The sequence below is a fragment of the Salmo salar genome, chromosome ssa01, assembly GCF_905237065.1.
Source record: "Salmo salar chromosome ssa01, Ssal_v3.1, whole genome shotgun sequence".
Classification (NCBI taxonomy): Eukaryota; Metazoa; Chordata; class Actinopteri; order Salmoniformes; family Salmonidae; genus Salmo; species Salmo salar.
The window spans coordinates 58,969,541-58,991,774 of record NC_059442.1 but is presented as its reverse complement, the minus strand read 5'-3'; the positions used below and the strand labels follow the sequence as shown (position 1 = coordinate 58,991,774).

Sequence of the window (22,234 nt, the reverse complement as noted above, 5' to 3'; positions counted from 1 at the left end):
CCTGAATGTTACGCATGTACACACTCGCATGTATACACACTGTCTCTGCCTTGACAGGTCCTGAGGACTTTGCTGCTCACGCCCGTAGGAGCCCACCTGACCAACGAGTCTGTGTGTGAGATCATGCAGTCGTGTTTCCGCATCTGCTTCGAGATCCGCCTCAGCGGTGAGTTCTCCATCTCAGTAATTCTCCCAGTGATTGATGCACCTGGAAGGAACTGCAGCTAGTCCACATGCTTTGCTAGAAAGACACTAAGCTGTATTTTATGAAGGTTTTCCAGGGGAAAAATTCTGGAACTCATGGATATGAACCTGATTCTCACGTTTAGCTTCCATGGCCTCCGGAATCCTCATCACTCCAGCCTAACGTTTTGATGAGCTCTATCACTCAACTACAACTCTCACCCCCTCCAGACCTTCAGGCGTTAGTAGTTCACTAACCCCCCCCCCTTACCCCCCAACCCTCCCTCAGTCCCTGACCTGTGCTTTAATAAAATGCCCTCCTTATCCAGGCCAAACATAGACAGACAAGAGGTCCCAGCCTGGCCTCGTTCCTCTTGTCCTCTGGGCTCTAATGGCACCTCCTCTGTTTGTTTTGCCCTCTCCACAGAGCTCCTGAGGAAATCAGCCGAACACACACTGGTGGACATGGTGCAGCTGCTGTTTTCCAGGTAACGGGAAGGGTGGGGAGATGTGTGTGTGAGACAAGCCCAAGCCTCTACACCGTACACTGGGACTGGAAAACTTCAGGAAATGAACTTCCAGTTTGTCTATAGAGAACCCTTTCAATTAGGATATTGGATTAGAGCGCCTACCATGAAAACCACTGGGAGGGAAAGTTGTAGGGTTAGGGCTTACCTCACTGTGCTGTGTGTAAATTACAAATCTGTTTAATTTTACAAGTTGCTTCATAATCAGTGTCTGACTTTTTAGTATGAAGATCATTTGGTGAACTTAAACTACCAACTGAAAATCCCAGTCCTCGTCATCAGACATGCGAGCCATTGGCTCTATAAACGACCATGTTAAAGCGCCAATGATAATCATTCAAGCTTTTTTATGCAAAAGTCAGTTTACCATCTACTGATAATGGTATAATCCCTGTCAAGCCTCAATTGGAATTATCATTAAATGCAGTGCCTTCAGAAAGTTTTCATACCCCTTGACTTTTTCCACATTTTGTTGTTACAGCCTGAATTTAAAATGTATTTAATTGAGATTTTGTCACTGGCCTACACACAATACCCCATAATGTCAAAGTGGAATAATGTTTGTTTTCTTTACATTTTTATAAATTCATAAAAAATGAAAAGCTGAATTGTCTTGAGTCTAAGTATTTAACCCCTTTTTTTATGGCAAGTCTAAATACACTACATGACCAAAAGTATGTGGACACCTGCTCGTCGAACATCTCATTCCAAATTCATGGGTATTAAAATGGAGTTGGTCCCCCTTTTGCTGCTATAACCGCCTCCACTCTTCTGGGAAGGCTTTCCACTAGATGTTGGAACATTAGTGCAGGGACTTCACATTCAGCCACTAGCATTAGTGAGGTCGGGCACTGATGTTGAGCGATTAGGTGTGGCTCGCAGTCGGCGTTCCAATTCACCCCAAAGGTGTTTGATGGGGTTGAGGTCAGTTCTTCCAGACCGATCTCGACAAACCATTTCTGTTTGGACCTCGCTTTGTGCACGGGGGCATTGTCATGCCGAATCAGGAAAGGGCCTTACCCAAACTGTTGCCACAAAGTTGGAAGCACAGAATCGTCGAGAATGTCATTGTATGCTGTAGCGTTAAGATTTCCATTCAGCGGAACTAAGTGGCTTAGCCTGAACCATGAAAAACAGCCCCAGACCATTATTCCTCCTCCACCAAACTTTACAGTTGGCACTAGGTAGTGTTCTCCTGGCATCCGCCAAACCCAGATTCGTCAGTCGAACTGCCAGAGAACACGTTTCCACTGCTCCAGAGTCCAATGGCGGCGAGCTTTACACCACTCCAGCTGACGCTTGGCATTGCACATGATGATCTTAAGCTTATGTGTGGCTGCTCGGCCATGGAAACCCATTTCATGAAGCTCCCGACGAACCGTTCTTGTGCTGTGTTGCAACCGAGGACAGGGGATTTTTACACACTACACACTTCAGCACATGGCGGTCATATTCTGTGAGCTTGTGTGAGCTACCACTTCACGGCTGAGCTGTTGTTACTTCTAGAAGTCTCCACTTCAAAATAACAGCACTTAAAGTTGACCGGGGCAGCTCTAGCAGGGCAGAAATTTTATGAACTGATTTGTTGGAAAGGTGGCATCCTATTACGGTGCCATGTTGAAAGTCACGAAGCTCTTCAGTAAGGCCATTCTACTGTTAATGTTTGTCTTTGGAGATTGCATGGCTGTGTGCTCGATTTTATACACCTGTCAGCAACGGGTGTTGCTGAAATGGACGAATCCACTAATTTGAAGGGGTGTCCACATACTTTTGTATATATTGCATTCGGGAAGTATTCAGCCCCCTTGACTTTTTCCACAGCCTTATTCGAAAATGGATTAAATAAACATTTTTCCTCATCAATCTACAAACAATACCCGATAATGATAAAGCGAAAACAGGTTTTTAGAAATGTTTGCACATTTATTAAAAAATAAAAAACATACCTTATTTACATAAGTATTTACCCTTTGCTATGAGACGTGAAATTGAGCTCAGGTGCGTCCTGTTTCCATTGATCATCCTTGAGATGTTTCTACAACTTGATTGGAGTCCACCTGTGGTAAATTCAATTGATTCGACATGATTTGTAAAGGCACACACCTGTCTATATAAGGTCCTACAGTTGACAGAGCATGTCAGAGCAAAAAAACAAGCCATGAGGTTGAAGGAATTGTCCGTAGAGCTCCGAGACGACAGGATTATGTCAAGGCACAGAATTGGTGGAAGGGTACCAAAAAATGTCTGCAGCATTGAAGGTCCCCAAGAACACAGTTGCCCCCACCATTCTTAAATGGAGGAAGTTTGGAACCACCAAGACTCTTCCTAGAGCTTCCTGGTCACTCTGACAGAGCTCCGGAGTTCCTCTGTGGAGATAGGAGAACCTTCCAGAAGGACAACCATCTCTGCAGCACTCCACCAATCAGGCCTTTTATGGTAGTGGTCAGACGGAAGCCAGTCTTCAGTAAAAGGCAAATGACAGCCCGCTTGGAGTTTGCCAAAAGGACTCTGACCATGAGAAACAAGATTCTCTGGTCTGATGAAACCAAGATTGGACTCTTTGGCCTGAATACCAAGCATCACGTCTGGAGGAAACCTGGCACCATCCCTGTGGTGGCAGCATTATGCTGTGGGGATGTTATTCAGTGGCAGGGACTGGGAGACTAGTCAGGATTGAGGAAAGATGAACAGAGCAATGTACAGAGAGATCCTTGATGAAAACCTGCTCCAGAGCGCTCAGGACCTCAGACTGAGGCGAAGGTTCACCTTCCAGGACAACAACCCTAAGTACACAGCCAAGACAATGCAGGAGTGGCTTCGGGACAAGTCTCTGAATTTCCTTGAGTGGCCCAGCCAGAGCCCGGATCGAACATCTCTGGAGAGACCTGAAAATAGTTGTGCAGCGACGCTCCCCATCCAACCTGACAGAGCTTGAGAGGATCTGCAGAGAAGAATGGGCGAAACTCCCCAAATATAGGTGTGCCAAGCTTGTAGCGTCATACCCAAGAAGACTCGAGGCTGTTATCACTGCCGAAGGTCCTTTAACAAAGTGTCTGAATACTTATTTCATTTAAAAAACATTTTAAAAACGTCTCATGTGGTATTGTGTGTAGATTAATTAGGTGGGGAAAACTGTTAAATACATTTTAGAGTAAGGCTGTAACGTAACAAAATGTGGAAAAAGTCAAGTGGTCTGAATACTTTCCGAATGCACTGTATAGTGTAAGTTCAGGAGTAAACCTAACAAGTCACATAATAAGTTACATGGACACTCATTGTGTGCTATAATAGTGTTAAACATAATTTGTTTAAATAACTACCTCGTCTCTGTACCCCACGCAAACAATTTTCTGTAAGGTCCCTCAGTTGAACAGTGAATTTCACACACGGATTCAACCAGAAAGATCAGGGTGGTTTTCCAATGCCTCATAAAGGGAACCTATTTGTAGATTAAGAAAAAAAGCAGACATTGAATATCCCTTTGAGCGGGGTGAAGTTATTAATTACACTTTGGATGATGTATCAATATACCCAGTCACTACAAAGATACAGGCGTCCTTCCTAACTCAGTTGCTGGAGAGGAAGGAAACCGCTCAGGGATTTCACCATGAGGCCAATGATGACTTTAAAAGAGTTACAGTGTTTAATGGCTGCGATAAGAGAAAACTGAGGTTGGATCAACAGCATTGTAGTTACTCCACAATACTAACCTAAATGACAGAGTGAAAAGAAGGAAGCCTGTACATAATAAAAATATTCCAAAACATGCATCCTGTTTTTGTAACAAGGCACTAAAGTAATTCTGCAAAAAATGTGACAAAGAAATTCACTTTTTGACCTGGAATACAACGTGTTATGTTTGGGGCAAATCCAGTACAACACATTACTGAATACCACTCTCCATATTTTCAACTATGGTAGTGGCTGCATCATGTTATCGGATGCTTGTAATCGTTGACTGGGGAGTTTTTCAGAATAAAAAAATGGAATGGAGCTAAGCATAGGCAAAATCCTAGAGGACAACCAGGTTGTCTGCTTTCCATCAGACACTGGGAGGTGAATACTCCTTTTAGTAGGACAATAACCTAAAACGCAAGGCCAAATCTACATTGGAGTTTCTTACCAAAAAGACAGTGAATGTTCCTGAGTGGCCTAGTTACGGTTTTGACTTAAATCTGTTTGAAAATCTTTGGCAAGACCTGAAAATGGTTGTTTAGTAAAGATCAACAACCAATTTGACTTGAAGAATTTTGAAAAGAATAATGGGCAAATGTTGCACAATCCAGTTGTGGAAAGCTCTTAGAGACTTACCCGGAAAGACTCACAGCTGTAATCGCTGCCAAAGGTGATTCTGACATGTATTGACTCAAGGGGTTGAATACTTATCTAATCAAGATATATTCGTGTTTTATTTTTCATGTTTTTTTACAAATGTTTTTATTTTTCTTCCGCTTTGACATTGCAGAGTATTTTGTGTAGATCGTTAACAAAAAATTACAATTAAATCTATTTTAATCCCACTTTGTAACACAACAAAATGTGTGAATACTTTCTGAAGGCATTGTACATTAACGTATTCAGCAACACTTAGCCATCTTAATTTCCCTCTGCATTCAGAGGTCAACAGGGCGCCGGTCCACTAATGCAATAACATGATTCTCTACCGACTTCAGCATTGTGGGGAAGCATGCCACATCGTTCCCCCCACCCCCTGTCCCAGAGGCCCGTACATTAGACTTCCAGTCACATCGTCTCACAGACGAGTGGATGAGCCTGCGGAGCGCCAGACTGTATGATCTGCATATAGATGAAGAAGAGCGTCTCCCCCATAAACACACACAGAATTAGCATGGCCAGTAATCCTGCCAGAAATGATCATAAAATCAGACGGAATAGAGTCGTCTCATTCTCTAAATGTATTACGCCCCCCCCCTCCCCTCACCACCTCAAGAATAAACAGAGCTCAAAACAAAGTCACGGTGTAATTCTCTCTCTTGGAGGCGCATGGATCTCAGACGAGGCTATTTGATGCAGGATTTGTTAAGAAACGTGGTGTCTTTCACAGTGGAGTCCGTTGATATCGCTAAGTCACTATCTGGACATTCTTTGTGTATTTGTGTCGTCGTTGGGAGTTGTGTGTCATGCACTGCAGCAGCTTGTTATCATATCTCTTACAACACTGTTTACTAGTTGTCGGATATGGAAATAGAAATGAATGACAGCCATCGGGGGCAGCAGGTAGCCTGGCGGTTAGAGCGTTGGACTAGTAACCGAAAGGTTGCAAGATCGAGTCCCCGTGCTGACAAGGTAAAAATCAGTGGTTCTGCCCCTGAACAAGGCAGTTAACCCTCTGTTCCTAGGCCGTCATTGAAAATAAGAATTTGTTTTTAACTGACTTGCCTAGTTATTACAACTTTCCTTCCCACAACAACGTGCAAGTACGTTGAGGATGCCTATTACGTAGACTCACTCACCCAGCCTTGTCCGCAGCTCATCCATAATAAAGACGTAAGAGCCTTGAGCAGCCCGGGCATAATGAGCAGCAGATCTCATTGAGTGCTCAGGAGGAGGCTTAGATTGCCTACTGAAAGTATTATGAATGTTAATCTGTTGGACTCACAGATCATCCAATAATCGAGCTTGCAAGACAACACTCTATTAACGCAGAGTTAACGGCGGGGGGGCCCCGTCTCCGTGTGTGTGTGTGTGTGTGTGTGTGTGTGTGTTAGCCAGTGACATCTCATTCGCCGCAAAGCCCAAGAGTCCACAAAGCACAGGGCTCTCGGACATTGTGTGAGGAGTAGAAACATTACGCTGCACAGCTCATCTCGTCAAGCCACTGAGAAGCTCATCTGGGTTCGGGATGGAAATGCAGGGCCCTCAGACAGATTGCTTCTGTCAGCCCTAGTGCCTCATAAGCATCGCTCTCTCTCTCTGTGTGTGTATGGTTATTTTCATGGAGCTTTGGTTACTTTAACAAGCTTTGTTTAGCAGTTGTCAACTTCTACACCAGCTGTTTTTATTTTACTGTCTGCAAGCCTTTGGGGGATTTAATTACATTTCATCTAAGATGACAAACAATTTTCCGTTCTTTGTCCCTGCTTGGATATTGACATGCATGTGGTTACACAATACAGATTTTATTTTCAGTGTGGCGTTAATGACATTGAGTTTCCATGTTAGTCTAAACTGTGATATTCAAGTACTGCCCTTTGGTATCATACAGTTTGCAAGGGCTTAAAGCCTTTTGTGCTCTTAATGCTTATAATCGCCACCGGGCACAGCCAGAAGAGGACTGGCCACCCCTTAGAGCCTGGTTCTTCCTGGGTTCCAGTCTTTCTGTGCTTCTGCATTGCTTACTCTCTGGGGTTTTAGGATCAGTTTCTTTATAAGCACTTTGTGACAACTGCTGATGTAAAAAGGGCTTTATAACTACATTTAATTTGATTGATTGCTCTAGCTCTACATGTAAAAGGGACTCAACTTCAGATATCCGCTGCGAACGGAAACTGCTTTGTTGGTGTAGATATCAGGTTTCCTGTCGCCTCACGGTGGCTGATGAATGAATGACCTTGAATTGACGGTAGAGTTTGAGAAGGCACAGGAACTCAACGCAGAGGGAGGAGAGGAGAGGACAGGACAATGTATTAATGAATGTATAAGTCTGATAATTGACATCCTCCTCCCGCCCTTTTTTTTTTTTTAGACTACCCCAGTTTAAAGAGGAGGCCAAAAGTTTTGTGGGCGCCAACATGAAGAAGGTAAACTCAAATTAGGCCTAATGTTGAATGTGCCAGTACTGTCTTGCTATGACTGATTTTCTTGCATCACCCCCTCCCCTTGTGTCCTCCTGGTTCCTGTCATCCCCATGGTGCTGTGAGTAATCATTGTACTCTACAGGGATGGCCACCGTAGCAACACCTCTTTTTGCTAGGTCTTTGCTCCCCCACGGCCAAAAAGAAAAGTGTCTTAACAATAATAATAATATATTGTCTTGACGTGCGGAATTGCAACTACATACCCAATATGCCCTTCCCTCCCTCTGCTTCCACCCATCGTGGTGGCGTGCTTTTCCCAATATCACCTCCATCTCATCAAATGCTGCGTTTTTTTATTTTATTATTTTATTTTATTTGAGTTCCTCTTTACAAAATGCATATTTGCCTGTGTTCCCTCCCACAGATCCCATCCTGTATCCTGGACACACAGGATCTTATTTGTACAGAGCAGCCTAAAAACACCAATCAGAGGGGCTTAGAGAGGGTACTTGTTAAAGGCTCTCGACTAGTGCATTGAAATAGGCCAGGTTAGCGTGGCTTTCTGGAGTGAATGCATGAGGGTGCATTTTAGGGATATTTTAGCATTTTCTTATATCCTGGGTTTAAAGGAATTTCATATTTCCACAACATAAATTTCACATGAATTATTAACAACTTAAAAAGACATTTCATTATTTGGTGGTTAGATTTTTTTTTTATCCCACTAAACTCAATTCAATGTAATTTAAATGAAAATAAATACAGGTTAATGGTTTCAGGCTGTACAACAAATTACGTTATTTCAAACTGTTCATGTATTCATACCCGTTTCTATATACAGTGCATTTGGAAAGAATTCAGACCCCTTCTCTCTGTCCACATTTTGTTACGTTGCAGCCTTATTGTAAAATGTGTTAAATGCATTTTTCTTTTCCTCATCAATCTACACACAATACCCCATAATGACAAAGCGAAAACAGGTTTTTAGAAATGTTTGCAAATTTATAAAAAATAATAAACAGATACCTTATCTACATAAGAATTCAAACCCTTTGCTATGAAACTCCAAATTGAGCTCAGGTGCATCCTGTTTCCATTGATCATCCCTGAGATGTTTCTACAACTTGATTGGAGTCCGCTGCAAACGGAAACTGCTTTGGTAAATTCAGTTGATTGGACATAATTTGGAAAGGCACACACCTGTCTATATAAGATCCCACAGTTGACAGTGCATGTCAGAGCAAAAACCAGGCCATGAGGTCGAAGGAAGTGTCCGTAGGGCTCCGAGACATGAGATGGTGTCCAGAAGGACAACCATCTCTGCAGCACTCCAACAATTAGGCCTTTATGGTAGTGGCCAGACAGAAGCCACTCAGTAATAGGCACATGACAGCCCGCTTGGAGTTTGCCAAAGGCACCTAAAGGACTCTGACCATGAGAAACAAGATTCTCTGGTCTGATGAAACCAAGATTGAACTCTTTGGCCTGAATGCCAAGCGTCTGGAGGAAACATGGCACCATCCCTGAGGTGAAGCATGGGGTGGCAGCATCATGCTTTGGGGATGTTTTTCAGCGGCAGTGACTGGGAGACTAGTCAGGATTAAGGGAAAGATGAAGGGAGCAAAGTACAGAGAGATCCTGGATGAAAACCTGCTCCAGAGCGCTCAGCACCTCAGACTGGGGAGAAGGTTTACCTTCCAACAGGACAATGACCCTAAGCACACAGCCAAGACAACGCAGGAGTGGCTTCGGGACAAGTCTTTGAATGTCCTTGAGTGGCCCAGCCAGAGCCTGGACTTGAACACAATCGAACATCTCTGGAGAGACCTGAAAATAGCTGTGCAGCGACGCTCCCCATCCAACCTGACAGAGCTTGAGAGGATCTGCAGAGAAGAATGGGAGAAACTCCCCAAATACAGGTGTGCCAAGCCTGTAGCATCATACCCAAGAAGACTCGAGGCTGTAATCACTGCCAAAGGTGCTTCAACAAAGTACTGAGTAAAGGGTCTGGAATACTTATGTAAATGTTATATTTAAGTTTTTATTTTTAGTAACTTTGCAAAAAATTAAAACCAGATTTTGCTTTGTCGTTATGGGGTATTGTGTGTAGATTGATGGGGGGCAGAAAACAATTGAATCAATTTTAGAATCAGGTTATGTAACAATGTGGGGAAAAGTCAAGGGGTCTTAATACTTTCCGAATGCAGTGTATGCATCGTGTGGCTTGGATTGGACATTTCTCTGGCATTTCTGATTTAGCCTCATACCACAAACAGTAGAAAAGAACACAAGTGACACTTTTATTTCACAATCATACCCCATCAAACCTAGACTCCAAGTGTACAAATACAAATATTGATGGGCACCAGAAATGTCAGCTTGGGGCCTCCCGAGTGGCGCACTGGTCTAAGGCACTGCATCAAAGTGCTAGAGGTGTCACTACAGAGCCGGGTTCAATCCCAGGCTGTATCACAACCGGCCGTGATCGGGAGTCCAATAGGGCGGCGCACAATTGGTCCAGCATCGTCCGGGTTAGGTTTGGCCGGGGAGGGCTTTACTTGGATCATCTCGCTCTAGCGACTCCATGTGGTGGGCTGGGCACCTGCAGGCTGATACCGGTCGTCAGTTACATTTACATTTTTACATTTTAGTCATTTAGCAGACGCTCTTATCCAGAGCGACTTACAGTAGTGAATGCATACATTTCATAATTTTTTTTTTTTCTTCCCGTACTGGTCCCCCGTGGGAATCGAACCCACAACGCTGGCGTTGCAAACACCATGCTCTACCAACTGAGCCACATTGAACAGTGTTTCCTCCGACACATTGGTGCGGCTGGGTTCCGGGTTAAGCGTCGGGGGTTAAGAAGCACGGTTTGGCAAGTTGTGTTTTTCCGAGGACGCATGACTCGACCTTCGCCTCCCGTGCCCGTTGGGGAGTTGCAGCAATAAGACAAGATAGAAAAAGGGGGTAAAAAAATGTCAGCTTGAGCAATTACAATGTGAAGTTTGCCGTTCTGTCTGATTGCCTGCCCTTCACTGTGCTGTCTGGTTTGGCCTGCTCATTTGTGAATGTCTCCGTATGGAGCCTGCCTGTGTCCCCCCCTCCTAACCCACTACCCTCTTTCCCAAACAAGCCCATCCCGGTGGGGTTTGCATGGTACTCTGTTTGAACCCCCCCCACACCCCATGCATCACTGAGTGAGTCGCTTGTCTGTGTGCTGCTGCTGACATGTCGTCCATCACTAATCACGGGCACCTGCCCCCTTCTCTCCTGAGGCTTACAATATGTTGTGGAAAAACAAACGAGTGCAGGTAAGGAGATGACTGGTGACTCAGTTGGAGAATGACCATCCCTCCTCCTCATCCTCCCTGCCCCTCCTGTCCTCTTAATCTGAACCCACTAACCACCCACTTTTGAAGATTCATACACAATGCTAAGGGGCAATTTTTTTTAACCAAAATACAATTTGCAGATGTTTTTAAAAGATGTATTGTTGTAGTTATATTCATTATAAAGTGTTGGAGTACACTAACAAAACCATGCCATGACCTTTTTCATTGTGGCTGCTTGAATTTGTTTCTTGTGTTTAATCCTGTGTGACTTTTTGTTGAATTTTCTTATTCCACCTTTGTACAGATATTGTATCTTGCCATTGGGGTGACTGCTATGCAATCTCAGCTGTTAGTAAACAGTGTTGTGTTTTCAGATGTATGTGTATGACTTTCTGTTTTAAGACTGTGTTATACTGGGGCACTGTCCAAATACTGTATTTAAAAGGATCCTATTGCCTTTAAAAGATGAACCTGATACCATCATCTGTACAATATATGATGATATTACAGCATCCTCTGGCCAAGAGCACAGCCAGTGGTTTAATGTATTTGTGTACTGACTGTGTGTGTGTTCTACTGGTTTTAGCTGAAGATGCGTGCTGGTGGGATGAGTGAGTCGTCAAAGTGGAAGAAGCAGAAGCGCTCGCCCCACCCCCCCCGTCACATGGTGCGAAGTGCCTCTGGCGGGTTGGAGCAGGCCCCTACCACCACCCTCAGCAACAACCTCCTCTCTGGTGAGACTCAATCTTGTAATCTCAGCAAAAAAATAAACGTCCTCTCACTGTCAACTGTGTTCATTTTCAGCAAACTTAACATGTGTAAATATTTGTATGAACATAACAAGATTCAACAACTGAGACATAAACTGAACACGTCCCACAGACATGTGACTAACAGAAATGGAATAATGTGTCCCTGAACAAAGGGGGGGGGGTCAAAATCAAAGTAACAGTCAGTATCTGGTGTGGCCACCAGCTGCATTAAGTACTGCAGTGCATCTCCTCCTCATGGACTGCACCAGATTTACCAGTTCTTGCTGTGAGATGTTACCCCACTCTTCCACCAAGGCACCTGCAAGTTCCTGGACATTTCTGGGGGGAATGGCCCTGGCCCTCACCCTCCGATCCGACAGGTCCCAGACGTTCTCATTGGGATTGAGATTCGGGCTCTTCGCTGGCCATGGCAGAACACTGACATTCCTGTTTTGAAGGAAAAATGCATAGAACGAGCAGTATGGCTGGTGGCATTGTCATGCTGGAGGGTCATGTCAGGATGAGCCTGCAGGAAGGGTACCACATGAGGGAGGAGGATGTCTTCCCTGTAACGCATAGCGTTGAGATTGCCTGCAATGACAACAAGCTCAATCCGATGATGCTGTGACACACCACCCCAGACCATGACGGACCCTCCACCTCCGATCCCGCTCCAGAGTACAGGCCTCGATGTAACGCTCATTCCTTCAACGATAAACGCGAATCCGACTATCACCCCTGGTGAGACAAAACCGTGACTCGTCAGTGAAGAGCACTTTTTGCCAGTCCTGTCTGGCCCAGCGATGGTGGGTTTGTGCCCATTGGCGCCGTTGTTGCCGGTGATGTCTGGTGAGGACCTGCCTTACAACGGGCCTACAAGCCCTCAGTCCAGCCTCTCTCAGTCTATTGCGGACAGTCTGAGCACTGATGGAGGGATTGTGCATTCCTGGTGTAACTTGGGCAGTTGTTGTTGCCATCCTGTGCCTGTCCCGCAGGTGTGATGTTCGGATGTATTGATCCTTTGCAGGTGTTGTTACACGTGGTCTGCCACTGCGAGGACGATCAGCTGTCCGTCCTGTCTCCCTGTAGCGCTGTCTTAGGCGTCTCACAGTACGGACATTGCAATTTATTGCCCTGCCCACATCCGCAGTCCTCGTACCTCCTTGCAGCATGCCTAAGACACGTTCACGCAGATGAGCAGGGACCCTGGGCATCTTTCTTTTGGTGTTTTTCAGAGTCAGTAGAAAGGCCTCTTTAGTGTCCTAAGTTTTCATAACTGTGACCTTAATTACCTACCGTCTGTAAGCTGTTAATATCTTAACGACCGTTCCACAGGTGCATGTTCATTAATTGTTTATGGTTCATTGAACAAGCATGGGAAAAAGTGTTTAAACCCTTTACAAAGAAGATCTGTGAAGTTATTTAGATTTTTACGAATAATCTTTGAAAGACAGGGCCCTGAAAAAGGGACGTTTGTTTTTTTGCTGAGTTTATGAACATTTTCTTATCCCACATATTATTGTTTTTTCAGACCGTGTTAGAAACAAGATCGGGGGGATAGACATAGAAGGTAAACTAAGGAAGGGCACAGACAGTCGGCCGAGGCTCGAACCCCTAAGTCGACCATGTTGCAATAACCGGAAGACGGACAATTGATCAAACATGATCAATGCATGCCCCGCAACAACATCAATAACAAATGCCTCTTCGGTAAAGAACAGCTTAGAGAATCATATTTGGTCCAAGGGGGCTTCATTGTATGTCTCTATTAAACTTAAATCTCATAGATATATTAACATTTATACTGTCATGCATTTTAAAGTGGAGAGATGAATAGCATGGATAAGTCTAGGCGATCTTGACCAAAAAATGCTGATGTAGCTAACACAGGTCTGTGTGTTTCTACCAGGTGGTGTCCCATTCATCGAGCAGGATAGTTTGTCTGTCTCAGACAGCGTGGCCTCCTCCATGTCCATCCCCACAGACAGCGGCCTGGACACCTGCTCCAAGGCCACCTCCAGAGAGGACCTGACAGACCTGGACCAGAGCAGCTCTGCTGCCACCACCCCTTCCACAGAGCCTGGACGCCTGTACACTCAGGTGAGGGGGGGGAAAGACACTGGATCAGCTATGTTATCTGTCACTTTTTGCATATTTCTAGTCTTCGTTCGTGCTCATTAATGTTCATACGCTGATGTTTCTGTTTCCCCTGCCAGTCTGAGGGTAGGCAGGTGGAGCATGCCCAGTCAGCCTCGGTGGAGTCCATCCCTGAGGTCCTGGAGGACGGAGAATCTGTGACGGAGCATTCGGACTCAGCCTCATTACATGACATGGACTATGTCAACCCCCGAGGAGTCCGCTTCACACCACAGCAAACACAGAGAGACGGTGAGGATGGTGAGCCATCACACCACCGCCAGTATTGTTTGGATTTCACCCTGTTCCACTTCGCATTTCACCTTGTGTGTCTCCTTATGTCTCTCCTCATGTTTCAACACGTCTCAACCCATGTCTCACAACTTGTCTCTGCGTGTCTCCTTTTATATCCCGTGTCTCACCCCGACCTGACGTCTCACCCAAATGATGGCTTTGAATCCTCTCCTAACTGTCATGTTGTCATTTCCTAACCTCCCAGGTGCGGCTCTCATCCCCTACTCCCTGCCCTGTCTGCGGGAGCTCTTCCGCTTCCTCATCTCACTGACCAACCCCCATGACCGCCACAACACGGACGCCATGATGCACATGGGCCTGCAGTTGCTGACCGTGGCTCTGGAGGCGGCTCACATCGCCCCCTACCAGTCACTGCTGGGCCTGGTCAAAGACGAGCTCTGCAGACACCTCTTCCAGGTATCGTACACCACAGGCTTGTTCAGGAGGGGAACCTTCTATTGCATCTATTCAACACAAAACAACGTAACTAACGTGTGTTTTTTTTCTATTTCAGTTGCTAAGTGTGGACCGTATGAACCTGTATGCCGCCTCCGTCCGAGCGTGCTTCTTGCTCTTTGAGAGCATGCGAGGACATTTGAAGTTTCAGCTCGAGGTACTTGGGAGTGTTTCTTTTCTTCGCATTTGATATTGTCACAAGGGTTCACACACTAGTTTGACACAACCACACACAAGCTGAGTCATGGTAAAAACCAGCAGCTGAACAGAGTGACCAACTTAACCACCTTCTCACGGTCTGCAGATGTATCTGAAGAAGCTGATGGACATCATCACGTCAGAGAACATGAAGATGCTCTATGAGATGAAGGAGATGGCCCTGGAGGCCCTGGTGCAGCTCTCGAGGATCCCCAGCTTCGTCACCGAGCTCTACATCAATTACGACTGTGACTTCTACTGCTCAAACCTGTTTGAAGACCTCACCAAGCTGCTCTCTAAGGTGGGAACTGACGATGCCTGTTCTCTGGACACTCACACTCACTCGATGATCACTCCAGGGAGCTTAGGGTTTTGTTTACTTTCTAAAATCTGCATTAGAAGAGTGTCCACTGTCCCGTTCAGTCAAGGATTAATACTTCATTTGTTTCCTTTTGATGCATACCGTCACGCTCCATGCTTTTCATTTTCAGAGGAACATTGTTCTCTTTTGTTGAACTATGGTTTGTTTGTGTCATGTTTTCTTGCAGAATGCCTTCCCTGTGTCCGGACAGCTCTACACAACCCACCTCCTCTCACTAGAGGCCCTACTGACTGTTATTGACAGCACTGAGGCCCACTGCCAGGCCAAGGTGCTCAACAGCAGCGCTCAGCAGGACCAATCAGCAGAAATGGTGTTGGCAGAAGGGGAGGGCTCAACCAACGACCGTACAGACACAACCACGGGTACGCCGATTCCTCTCATACACTTGGTATACTTTCTGCTTTGATGGTCTTATACTGTAATGGTCTTTGTCCATCATTTACATTGACAAAAGGTTATATCAGATGTGTATAGAGGGTTATTCATTAATGTTTTTCTGATGTGGTTGTAGAAGCGAGCAGGCAGGTGAACAGTGCCAACGGTCAGAATGTTCCAGAGGCTCACAGTTGGCCCCTACCACCTACCAGCGGGCACCTGATGGCAGAGAAGATGAGACTGGGCAGACAAGACCAGGAGGAGACAGAACCAGGTAAGTTTGATTTTACTAACCAGTGGCCAGGTCTCCTCAAGCACTGGGTTAGCATTCAGGTTCATAGACATGAATGAAATTGATTTAAGAGTGAAAATTGTATTTTTATTTTAGCTGAGAAGAAAGAACCAAAAAAGCCACAACGCTTCTCGTCTTGTTTACCTGATTCTCAAGAGCTGTTGGACATCAGAAATAAAAAGAAGGTATGTTTTATGATTTTGTTGTGCATCTGTTTTAAATGACTTATGCGTGGCCGTTAATGATGTTTCCACACGTCCTGTAACTCAGACTTTGACATAAACCATGCATTGACGACAATGGCGTTTGAGTCCGCTTGTGGATCTCAAGTTGTGATTCGACTCGCTTTGTGTCGCTAAGATAAAGTGATCATACTTATATTGTACGATTACAGCTGCTGAACAGCGGCACAGAGCAGTTCAACCAGAAGCCTAAGAAAGGCATCCAGTTCCTGCAGGAGAAGGGTCTCCTCAGCAGCCCCATGGACAACAACGAGGTGGCCCAGTGGCTCCGGGAGAACCCCCGCCTCGACAAGAAGCAGATCGGAGAGTTCATCAGTGACCGCAAATACATGGAGTTACTGGACAGCTTCGTCAAGTAGGAGCCCCAGTCTTCTTCTTATTACCAGGCAGCATGATGTACAACCAGTTGGATCTTCTCCTTCATTGAATTGTGCTGAAGTTTGGCTCAGTTACTAGTGCAGCAATGAATAGTGAAGCAGTGACGTTTATTTAGTTGAACCCTAGGAATTGTCTTTAATCCCCAACGATTATAAAATGCAGTACACAAATGGATATGTATAGTTGAGTTAAAAGACCTGACAGGAAATTGAAGAATATACTTCAGAATATCCATATTAGTGAATCATACTCATTCTCACGTGCAGCACGTTCACCTTCCGAGGGCTGCGTATTGACGAGGCGCTGCGTCTGTATCTGGAGGCCTTCAGACTGCCAGGAGAGGCTCCGGTCATCCATAGACTTTTGGAAACCTTCACAGACACCTGGCATGTAAGTCAGCTGTCTTACCCCCCTTGGAAGTCTCTCTTTTTCCTCACACACATGCACTGGGGCACAGGGAGGGACACACTTCTTCCATTACCACAAGGCAATCGTTGCCACCAACTGTCCCTATCATCATGTAATTACGCCCAGTGGAACTGTGACCCTGATCTGAATCAAGGACAGGGGCAGTAGTCACTCAGGTAATTAGGGGAACAGGATAAAGTTGCAACTGCAAGGCTGACATAACAGAGCCGGCCTGTCTATCAAGGGCAGGGGGACAAAACCAGCAGGGCCACTGGCTACTCCTTAAATAACCGGAGAGGGTCGTCCTCGTGACCTGGAAAATCTTTTATTGTAATGTCTTTTCATAGTCTCCCTGTCCATACACAATCGCCTTGAATGAGTTCACAGATATTCTTACTGCACACACACGTGTACCTCTTTCCCACTATTGAGCAGTTGTGACTGCACTTTCAGCAGGACAAATATAAACTCAGCAAAAAAAGAAACGTCCTCGCACTGTCAACTGCGTTTATTTTCAGCGAACTTAACATGTGTAAATATTTGTATGAACATAAGATTCAACAACTGAGACATAAACTGAACAAGTTCCACAGACATGTGACTAACAGAAATGGAATGATGTGTCCCTGAACAAAGTGGGGGGTCAAAAAAGTAAGTCAGTATCTGGTGTGGCCACCAGCTGCATTAAGTACTGCAGTGCATCTCCTCCTCATGGACTGCACCAGATTTGCCCGTTCTTGCTGTTAGATGTTACCCCACTCTTCCACCAAGGCACCTGCAAGTTTTCAGACATTTTTGGGGGGAATGGCCCTGGCCCTCACCCTCCGATCCAACAGGTCCCAGACGTGCTCAATGGGATTGAGATCCGGGCTCTTCGCTGGCTATGGCAGAACACTGACATTCCTGTTTTGAAGGAAAAAACGCATAGAACGAGCAGTATGGCTGGTGGCATTGTCATGCTGGAGGGTCATGTCAGGATGAGCCTGCAGGAAGGGTGCCACATGAGGGAGGAGGATGTCTTCCCTGTAATGCACAGCGTTGAGATTGCCTGCAATGACAACAAGCTCAGTCCGATGATGCTGTGACACACCACCCCAGACCATGACGGACCCTCCACCTCCAAATCGATCCCGCTCCAGAATACAGGCCTCGGTGTAACGCTCATTCCTTCAACGATAAACGCGAAACCGACCATCACCCCGGTGAGATAAAACCACGACTCGTCAGTGAAGAGCACTTTTTGCCAGTCCTGTCTGGTCCGACGACAGTGGGTTTGTGCCCACAGGCGACGTTGTTGCCGGTGATGTCTGGTGAGGACCTGCCTTACAACAGGCCTACAAGCCCTCTGTCCAGCCTCTTTCAGCCTATTGCGGACAGTCTGAGCACTGATGGAGGGATTGTGCGTTCCTGGTGTAACTCGGGCAGTTGTTGTTGCCATCCTGTACCTGTCCCGCAGGTGTGATGTTTGGATGTACCGATCCTGTGCAGGTGTTGTTACCGTGGTCTGCCACTGCGAGGACGATCAGCTATCCGTCCTGTCTCCCTGTAGCGCTGTCTTAGGCGTCTCACAGTATGGACATTGCAGTTTATTGCCCTGGCCACATCTGCAGTCCTCGTACCTCCTTGCAGCATGCCTAAGGCACATTCACGCAGATGAGCAGTGACCCTGGGCATCTTTCAGTAGAAAGGCCTCTTTAGTGTCCTAAGTTTTCATAACTGTGACCTTAACTGCCTACCGTCTGTAAGCTGTTAGTGTCTTAACGACCTTTCCACAGGTGCATGTTCATTAATTGTTTATGGTTCATTGAACAAGCATGGGAAACAGTGTTTAAACCCTTTACAACGAAGATCTGTGAAGTTATTTGGACTTTTACGAATTATCTTTGAAAGACAGGGTCCTGAAAAGGGGGCATTTCTTTTTTTGGTGAGTTTAGATGTTTTGGTGTGCCAAATGTTGTTATATTGATGTATGTATCTGGAACTCAGCTGTTGATGTGACAAATAAAATTTGATTTGATATATACACATGCGCCGAATACAACATACATACCTTACCGTAAAATGCTTACTTACAAGCTCTTAACCATCAATGCAGTTAACAAAAATGAGTTAAGAAGATATTTACTAAATAAACTTAAGTAAAAAAATGGAATTAAAAAAGTAACACAAAAATAACAATAATGAGGCTATATACAGGGGGTACCAGTACCGAGTCTGTGTGCAGGGTAAAGGTTAGTTGAGGTAATTGACGTAATATGTACTTGTAGGTAGGTAGGTAAAGTGACTAGGCATACATAATCGGTCGTGGGCAGGAGGACAAAACCAGCGGGGCCACTGGCTGCTCCTTAGATAACTGGAGAGGGTTGCCCTCGTGACCTGGAAAGTATTTTTATGGACAGAGGGTTATATTAGTGTGTTTTTCCCTCTGTGTGTAGAAAGTGAACGGCTCTCCCTTCATGACCAATGACGCAGGCTTCGCCCTGGCCTATGCTGTCATCATGCTAAACACGGACCAGCACAACAACAACGTGCGCAAACAGAACATCCCCATGACCATTGAGGTAAACACACACACACACACACAATTTATTTCCCATGAGAACACGCTCACTATTTTTATATTTCAAATATATTTTATTGATAGAAATGGACTAAGTTACTATTCCTACCAATTTAAGTTTTCTACTACTACAAAACAAAATCTTATCCGATCTTATTTTGTCTTAAGTTGAAATGTTCAGAAATGCACCTATAACCCACATATGTTAGACATGATGTGAATCACCTCTTATGATCGCTTTTGTGCCATGCAGCGATGGGTTTCACAAGAGACCCTTTTAGACACCCTACATTTAGTATGTTGTGCTGGTTCTTCCAGACCCTCTGATGGTCTGAAGAAAGCCGACCCCCAGTAACAGCTGTGCCCAGTGGTGGTCTGTGGGATTAGGTCATCCTGCTTAGTCAGGGGTGGAAAAAGTAAGGGGGGAGAGAGGACGTGATGGGAGAGGACAGGAGGGGTGGGAGAAGTGAGGGGGTGGGGAGGATAGGGGGGGGGGGGGGGGTCCTGGCTCCCGCTCTCTGTGTGAGTGACAGCGCCTGAAGACTAAACACAAGTCCCATGGGCAGGGTTCTGAAGAGGCCTCTGGTGGGCCACTCTCCTACACAAGACATACCCGATCCTCGGTTGCCATTTGGAATTGTGACCTTAGATTCTTTTTTTTAGAGGGCAATGAAGTTTCCACTGTTCAGTTTACTGACTCTCAGCACAGTATATAAAAACACCGTTATTACGGATGAAAGTTCTTACGATGTGACCTCTCCAATTGTCATACAAATGCCATGATACGATATTCTGTGAGACTCATGGCAATAGTCGAAGATGCTATTGCTCTAAATTATACTCAGCTAGCGCATAGTGCAACATTGTAGCTCTTCAACAAATATGTCGGTCTGGAAACAGCTCTGCTCTCTCTGGCTGTCAGTCCCATGATTACTTGGCAGGCATCACGGCCAGCTGCTTTGTGTCTGTGGAGGCTATTGTTACCGTTGTCTGCTCCACGCCGACCCTGAGCCCTCACTGTTTATTTCTCTGTCTGTCCATCCCGCTGCAAAGCATCTCGAGTTTCCCCTCTGGTTTACCTGCCATTAGCCAAAGCACGCAGCCAACCAGGAGCCTTGATTCGATCAGTCAACACACGGTGGATGTGTTTATTTGCTGTGGCTCTTGGCCTCGATCCTGTTTGACTAACACTACACCTAACCGTATTAAGTGACACATACGTTGGTAAAGCTTGGACCCCTACCCCCTTAATTGTTGGATGCTCAATTAGCAAGAGCATTGCATGCCAAAGCATTGGATGCCAGAGCCAGGCTAGCTGGCAGAGCTCCACAATGATTGGTGTGATGAGGGTGCCCTGATTCTCATATTATCAGTGTTAACTGTCTTTTTTCCCCCTTCATGTAGCAATTCAAGAAGAATCTGAAGGGTGTGAATGGAAATACAGACTTTGATCAGGATATGCTGGAAGACATCTACAATGCAATCAAGTAAGCCATAGTCTTATGTAGATCTTATATAGAAATGTTTGTGACTTACACACACAAGATGAAGGAAATCAATCTTATTTCAAGAGGATGTACTTATTTGTTTCAGTGTTGGCACTTTGTGACAGTAAGTTATGTCTGGGATATTTTTTCCATGTCAAACGACCCACCCTAGATGATCAAAGTTGCCTTATCAATCATGGTATTCTCTGTCGTGTAGGAATGAAGAGATAGTGATGCCAGACGAGCAGTCTGGCCTGGTTAAGGAGAACTATGTATGGAGCGTGCTGCTCCACCGGGGGGCCACCTCCGAGGGGGTCTTCCTTCATGTGCCCGCCGGCAGCTACGACCACGACCTGTTCACCATGACCTGGGGGCCCACCATCGCAGCCCTCTCCTACGTCTTCGACAAGAGCCAGGACGACACAATCATCCAGAAGGCCATTGCTGGCTTTAGGTACACTATAGGCCTGCTCAGATGTGACCGACCGGCTCGATTCGGTCTTATGTATCAATATTTTAAATTGTGTTTTTTACATTGAATAAAAGTAGAGACTCAGAGATAGAAAATGGTATATCATACACTACAGTTGAGGAACAATGGGAAAGTCATTCTGCTTTAAAAGTTGATAAACTCGTAATCTCACTTTTGAGAAAATGGCCCTTGAATGTTTTGGGGTACCTACTGGAAGATCTCTTCTTTGTCTACACCCATTCAGCGTCGTTCACACCCTTTTAAGCTTTAGCCCCACCCATCTCTTTAAGGATTCACATGTACTAAACAACCAAAGATTTCTAGACTAGGTTTATACTACTGGTGTGTTCGTAAATTTTATCTGGAGTGCCAGAGTGTGCTCTGGGCGTTCATAAACTCAAAGCGTTTCCAGATTGGCCATTTGTAAATTCAGAGCGTTTCACTCTCGGAGCTTCAGAGCGCACACCGGACGCTCTAGCCGAAAAGTACGGTTGATCCAAGCTTTCTGACCTGACAGCAGTCAAGCACCCAAGCTATCTTGCTAGCTGCTTCCTGACACAAATGAGAGAACAGCTCACTCTGACCATTTTACTCACCCTAGCAGAGCTGGTTAGGCTGTTTTTATGTTATCCAGAGTAGAGGTCGACCGATAATGATTTTTCAACGCCAATACCGATTATTGGAGGACCAAAAAAGCCGATACCGATTAATCGGACGATATATATATATTTTTTTGTAATAATGACAATTATAACAATACTGAATGAACACTTTTATTTGAACTTAATATAATATGTAAATAAAATCAATTTAGTCTCAAATAAATAATGAAACATGTTCAATTTGGTTTAAATAATGCAAAAATACAGTGTTGGAGAATAAAGTAAAAGTGCAGTATGTGCCATGTAAAAAAGCTAACGTTTAAGTTCCTTGCTCAGAACATATGAAAGCTGGTGGTTCCTTTTAACATGAGTCTTCAATATTCCCAGGTAAGGAGTT

At 45.2% G+C, this 22,234-nt stretch overlaps 1 protein-coding gene across 5 annotated transcripts in view; it reads left to right on the top strand.

Moving 5' to 3' along the window:
* Positions 1-22,234, top strand: part of LOC106606442 (Golgi-specific brefeldin A-resistance guanine nucleotide exchange factor 1) — a 119,594-nt gene that overhangs the window by 79,133 nt on the left and 18,227 nt on the right. For 3 of the 5 annotated variants that reach the window (XM_014202673.2, XM_014202656.2, XM_045720593.1), the window contains 17 exons: positions 58-166; positions 611-671; positions 7,417-7,471; positions 11,390-11,537; positions 13,465-13,655; positions 13,772-13,952; positions 14,191-14,402; positions 14,500-14,598; positions 14,746-14,940; positions 15,188-15,383; positions 15,533-15,670; positions 15,785-15,873; positions 16,083-16,285; positions 16,575-16,698; positions 19,152-19,277; positions 20,681-20,763; positions 20,981-21,217. In XM_014202673.2, the coding sequence (XP_014058148.2) occupies positions 58-166; positions 611-671; positions 7,417-7,471; positions 11,390-11,537; positions 13,465-13,655; positions 13,772-13,952; positions 14,191-14,402; positions 14,500-14,598; positions 14,746-14,940; positions 15,188-15,383; positions 15,533-15,670; positions 15,785-15,873; positions 16,083-16,285; positions 16,575-16,698; positions 19,152-19,277; positions 20,681-20,763; positions 20,981-21,217 (2,447 nt within the window). The remainder of the gene's footprint in view (positions 1-57; positions 167-610; positions 672-7,416; positions 7,472-11,389; positions 11,538-13,464; positions 13,656-13,771; positions 13,953-14,190; positions 14,403-14,499; positions 14,599-14,745; positions 14,941-15,187; positions 15,384-15,532; positions 15,671-15,784; positions 15,874-16,082; positions 16,286-16,574; positions 16,699-19,151; positions 19,278-20,680; positions 20,764-20,980; positions 21,218-22,234) is intronic. The other 2 variants (XM_014202687.2, XM_014202667.2) reach the window with 1 other exon arrangement.